Source organism: Humulus lupulus, chromosome 1, assembly GCF_963169125.1.
Source record: "Humulus lupulus chromosome 1, drHumLupu1.1, whole genome shotgun sequence".
NCBI classification, from domain to species: Eukaryota; Viridiplantae; Streptophyta; class Magnoliopsida; order Rosales; family Cannabaceae; genus Humulus; species Humulus lupulus.
The window spans coordinates 301546389-301552474 of record NC_084793.1 but is presented as its reverse complement, the minus strand read 5'-3'; the positions used below and the strand labels follow the sequence as shown (position 1 = coordinate 301552474).

General features: G+C 36.8%; 1 protein-coding gene across 1 annotated transcript; it reads right to left on the bottom strand.

Moving 5' to 3' along the window:
- Window positions 1–1434: 1434 nt before the first annotated feature.
- LOC133812560 (protein DA1-related 1-like) lies at window positions 1435–5766 on the bottom strand. Its single transcript, XM_062246331.1, has 12 exons — window positions 5188–5766; window positions 4386–4493; window positions 4164–4245; window positions 3722–4061; window positions 3416–3536; window positions 3240–3323; window positions 3028–3147; window positions 2710–2922; window positions 2564–2626; window positions 2360–2478; window positions 2216–2274; window positions 1435–2114 (listed from the first exon to the last, which is right to left on the bottom strand). The coding sequence occupies exons 2-12, from the start codon at window positions 4476–4478 to the stop codon at window positions 1768–1770; spliced, it is 1641 nt and encodes a 546-aa protein (XP_062102315.1). The 5' UTR covers window positions 4479–4493; window positions 5188–5766; the 3' UTR covers window positions 1435–1767.
- Between the last annotated feature and the right edge of the window lie 320 nt (window positions 5767–6086).

The window sequence follows — 6086 nt, the reverse complement described above, 5'->3', positions numbered from 1 at the left end:
ATTTATTTGGAGGGTCTTTCATGGGACACTTCGAGTTGCCCACACTTTGAATACAAGAGGGATTAATGTTAGTTCGAGGTGTTTCAAATGTGGAGATCGTGCAGAAACTATCTCCCATGCAATCTTTGACTGTCCCTTTTCTGCATCATGTTGGAGCCATTCACCATGGGAGGATAAGGTAGAGGAATGGAGAAGAGCCACAGTTGAGGAAGTAGTATCCATAAGACTATTCAAACTTTCCAAGTTTGACATGGAGGCATGCATTTGTGTAATGTGGATGATTTGGTTCGAATGGAAAAAAGCACGACATGGAGTCGTAGCCCAAAAACCTCTAAAAGTTTGTGCAACTACGTAGTTTTTTCTATATGAGTTCCAGGGAAGCTCCACCTGCCTCACACTAGAATACCCATCGGCAAAACCATTGAGACCAAGCGACATGCCATCTGAGGTGATGATAGAGTAGCCTACCACTAGCAATATATAGAAACCGCCTGAACTTGGAAAACTCAAAATGAATGTTGATGCTGCACTTAGCATTACACATGGATTGTTGGGTTTTGGGGCAGTTATCTGCAATGATAGGGGACGCCTAGTGCGTTGCTTTGCACAACAAGCACGCTCACGCCAACCACCCCTCACCGCGAAGCTGATGGCAATCTTGGAAGCTCTTAAATAGTGCCACAAAGAGCATTTTACTATCTACCCGTTTAAGAGCAACTATCATAATGCTATTGGGGCTATTCGACACAAAAGAAATGGTTATGTAGATGATATTATTGTTGGGATATCGAACATTATATGTTCATTTGCTAAGTTGGCTCATGTTACTTTGTTCCCCGCGAGGGAAATAAAGTAGCCCATTCTTTGGCAAAAATTAGTCTTCAGGACGATTATTATCATTTATTTCATAATATAATTGAACGAAGTATTGCTCACCAAATTGGTGATGATTATTGATTCTTATGAATGCATCAAACCTTTTTTTTTTTTTTTAAAGTAGTCTCTTAAATAACTTATAATAAATGTTGTACAAAATAAAAAAAATTGTATAATTTTTTTTTATTGTTATCAATTAATTATTTACATGTATATTCTTGTACAAATTTACACAAAATATCTAGTAAAAAAAAATTAAATAACAATTTTTTTTAACTCATTCTTTCATAATATTTTGCATATAATTTATTAATGACAAATGATCAAGGTAATTCATTGGACAAATAAACCTTATAAATTTCCCAAAAGGTAAATACTTTGACTTCACTAATATGTCAAACGATGACATTATCAAATTCTCATATTCAATACTGTAGAGTCGTTTTGGTCATATGATCAATTTCTTATTTTAGCACATGATAATAAATGATACTAATACCATTCATGAAAACAGTCCAAGATGATTCAAAACTCAGTTGAGAGATCGAAAAGGGTATCTATAAAACAAGCCATGTCTCATTCCATATTCATATTGTGTACATTTTCTTTTAAACATCTCCAAAGTATTATGTGAGTGAAATAATATGTAGCGGTGCAATTGCAAACAGTTCTGAAGAGATTACAAAAGGTTTTCTTTCACATATGGAATCGACCATTTTTCAGTCGTTTATTCTATCTTATGAGGTATAAGCTTTAATGGGATTTAGATTTTTCTAATCCTATTCACTAAAATATTATAAGGCCAAGGTTCTGTTTACCCTTAGAAGGAGCCAAACTGATTATATATATATATAGATAAGATATATATAGATATAGATATTTCTGTGCAAGTCAAATTGGAAAGCTTCCAGTCATCCGGATATGGTCAAGTGTACTCTTCAGGCCATACTTGAGCACTGCTTGGTTACCTTTCCTGAACCCTTCGCCGTATGCCGTTGATGAATCCGACTCAATCTGGTGTTTGAAAAATTCACCAAATTTCTTCTCAAAGTCTGATCTTTTCCCCTTCTTGGATGAACTTGATCCAGGAGGAGGTAAAGAGGACGAGGAAGACGATGTTGATGAAGAGGCAGCAACAACATCATTTCCCAATCCCGAATACATCTCAGAATCCAACCACATGTGTCCCAAGACTTGGCAGATACCTTCTTCAACTTCTGGACTTAGATTAGGATAACCTGTCAAGACACAGCATAGCCATTAGTAAAAGCACAAGTTTAGCAGCATAGAGACATTTAAGTATTCTATATTGGATACTAGTTATAGGACAAGCAAAAACCTTTAAGTCTGAGCCAAGCATGCATCATCTCATGAGCCAAAATTGACCCTGTCAACAACCTGTGTACAAGTTTAGACCATATAACTAAGAAATTCAACTTAAACAGACAGTATGGTTATTATCATCAGATACGAAAAATAGTACCTAGGGAGGCCATACAAAACAAGAATTGCTGTCACTTCACATCGACGAACCAGCTTAAAAGGCTCAGTTATCATGTCTATGATCCGGTAGCCTGCTCCAATCTTTGGCCTCTTCAATATCTGTTAGTATAGAAAGTTAAAGAGACATTATCCTATCTAAGAGCCGAGTCATGGTAAAATTTTGGGGGAAGAGATATGTTCTTACTGTGGTAACAGTCTGTTCTTCTGATAAGCAAAGACCTCTAGTCTCTGGCAAATGATGATGACCCTGCTCACAAATGAGAAAGGTTAGCTAAAAGAGTGTTACCTGTTTGTTAAAGAATCAAAGTTCAATGCATTTTTGGCACTTACATTCTTTTCTCCCTCCATGGCCTCATTTAGTGCTTGCCTCTCCACTAAGAGCATTGGAATTTGCTGCTCCACTTTCATATTCAAACCTTCATAGAAGTCTTGTATCTCGAGATAAAGCGGTTGGCATTCATGAGTATCCATAATTGCAGAGTCTAGACACTCCAGACACAGCTTCCGCCCATCATCAAGTAACAAATATTTTGTGTCCCTTGGCTGCATGTTAAGTACCAATATAATCAGGTAATGTGAGTGTTTTTCTTGTATCCTTTACTCTCTTTTTTCAAATAAAAGATGGGACTCATGTTTTTATCAGCTGACCTCCATTCTTTCACAGCTACAACACCGAGGAGTTCCATCACGCTCATGAGCGGGACAATACTTTTGGCGCCAGAATGGATGTGCCCTGTACTCAATCAAACCTGCTGAGTTGGTTGGTATCTGCAACAATAATAATAATAAAAAATCATAAAAAAAAGGAACACCAAAAGATATAAGAGGTTGATTAATAACTATAAGGACAAGAAACTTACAAAGCTACTGCAAACATCACATCTTGGATGATGCCTCTCCTTGTAACAGGATTTGTGATAAGGGTGATTGTTAGACATAGAATACTGTTGCAAGAAACAAAATACAATAAAATTAACTGATTTGTACAAGTAAAATGACAATTGTACGAGTTAGGCAAGGACTTGATAATTTGGACCTCATGATCGGTAATTGGCTGATTACAAGCATGGCAGCGAAAGCATTCTGGATGCCAAACACCATTCATACAACTCAAATACCTTCCATTGCCAATCTCAGCGTTGCAGCCAGCACAAATCCTGCAAACCATATGTCATTGATGGTTATAATTCAATTGCATAGACTACAAAGTCATTTTGCAAATGGACTACCAAAGCAACCTTTTAAGTGTGCAACATTGCAGGATAATACTTCACAGTGAAAACTTGGGAATTTGAGAAATTGTCTTATAATAGTAGTCAGGTGACTGTGTAACTGTGTTTACCTGTATCCAGATGAGAATAAGAAGGAAGGATGAAACATGCTGCCATTGTCATGACGGGGAGGAGACTCCATGCTCAGACTTTCTTGAATAGCCCTGGCAAGCTGTTCATCTTCCTCCAATTGAACACTTGAAAGTAGTTCTTCTTTGTCTGCCAGCACTCTAGCCAGGTCTTCATCTTCATCTGATGGAAGTATAACCTCAGCAGGTTCTTCATCTTCTTCTGATGGAATCATAAACTCAGCAGGTTCTTCATCTTCATCTTCATCTTCGTCTGTTTGAAGTTTAGCAATACATTCAACTTCCTCGAGTTCAGATTCGGATTCGGATTCAGATTCAGGATCTGAAAGTAAGAGGTATCATGAACATGAGCCTATAGTTAGCAACTTATCCAAGTGTCAGAAGATAGAACAATCAAATACTATTTCCTTCATGTGTCACTTACCAGCTACTTTTTTCCCTTTATAATCTTGTTCCGAAAGGGATAGGGTAAGTGCAAGTTCAATATCATCTTTGTCAAAATCATCCTGCAATAGACATGACTTCAAAGCATCAAAAACTCTATTTTTCAAGGACTGACGAATAAAAACCGGCATTGCTTCCATTGATTTACTTCAGAGAAATGCCAAAACCAATCAAATTGAAATGAAAGAAACCATGAATTTACCCCTGAATTATGGTTCTCTTCATAGGTTCCATGATAGTGCCCACGTGAGGTTTTGTGACTAGAACCTTTAAGAATTTTGTTCAGCCAACCCATAACGCGAACTTGTTCCTGCAAATTAAGTCACAAACATTTTTGGCTAAGCGTCAAATGAGATTAAGTTCATTCTAAAAGTCTTCAGACACATCAACACTAGCAAAAGGATGCATCAATTTGTAAGGTCCGTGAAATTGGCATCTAACGGCAATTAAATTGAAAACGAGAAAGAAGAGACCAAAAGAAGGAAACACTTGTGTCTGGTTGTAGTGCTCCAATGAGAGAAACACGTATTGGTTTGCTTATAAAAGTTACAAAAGAAGAAACATTGACAAATATGGTATATTTTGGAACTGAAACTTTTGAATTGGAGGCAGTAATTTCATACATAAGATGGTCATGTAGAGAATATGTTTAAAAGGGTATCTGAATCCGATTAAAACAGACTTGTTCTTAGCCTTTCAGAACCAAAATTCTAGAGCAAGAATATCACAAACACTCTCAATCACACAACCCAGATACAATAGCAAAAAAGTGCTTCAAACACAGGATTCTAATAAGGTATGGCAACTTTCACCACCTTCGAGTTTTCAGAATCAATCATTCATCCAACATTAAAGCCACATAGTTTAAAAAGCAGAAGTTCCACCAACCTATCCTCATAATTATTGATATTAAAGAAGGAAATTCTAAAAATAAAAGCAGGGGCATATTGATAAGGAAGAAAATGGAACAAGAGAAAGAAAACAAGTACTGTCAGAAACCCCACCTGCAATAATAGATTAAGAATCTGCAGAATCTAATGGATCCCAGATCAGATAAAATCTCTAAATTCCATGAATGTATAATCACCAAACAAAGATTAAACCCCAAAAAAAGCAATTTTCCGCCATGCCCAGAAAACCTCACATATTTTCTTCTCTCTATTCTCTTGTGGAAGAAAGAAAGTGAGGTTAAGAGAAGGAGAGAAATTGAAAAGAGCGGAGGATAGGACTTGGATCCTACACAAATCCAAGTCCAAAAGGGAAAAAGGTGAAATGAATTAGTGTTGCAAAAATCAATGGAGACTTTATATATATAACAAGTTGATGAGCTACTGCTGAATTTGAGATTTTCAACCTTCCTTAAAAAGCCACAAAAAAGATGGACCTGAGGAAAGAGGGAATCAAACCCAAGTTTGAAGCTTTGTACTAGTGAGTGTGTGTGGTATTGGTATGTTAGAATTTTCTTTCTTTATTTCTAACTCTTCGTGCTTTTGCATGTGGGCCCTCCCACCATTTTTCAACCACATTTCACTAATTGTCAAAAATCCCATGAAAGCTTTCTATTCTGGGTTGAATAAGGGATGAGAGAGAGAGAGAGAGAGAGAGAGAGAGAGAGAGAGGGAGAGAAAGAGAGAGGAAAGAGATGATTTCTGTTCCTTTTTAAGTTCAGTTACAGTTACCATTCGCATTAGTGGAAGTAAATAACTATCTACTTCTATGGCCTAAACTTAGACTAAGACCCAGATTGCCACGTGGAGTACTTGACTTTTTCTCTTGTTACTTAATCTCACCCACAATCACCCAAGTCTCGAACTTACTCCTTGTTTTTTCATAAGATAATTGTTACCCGTTCGGATTAGATTGGATCGGATTTAGAATCAGTATTGATTAATTAGGATAAGCC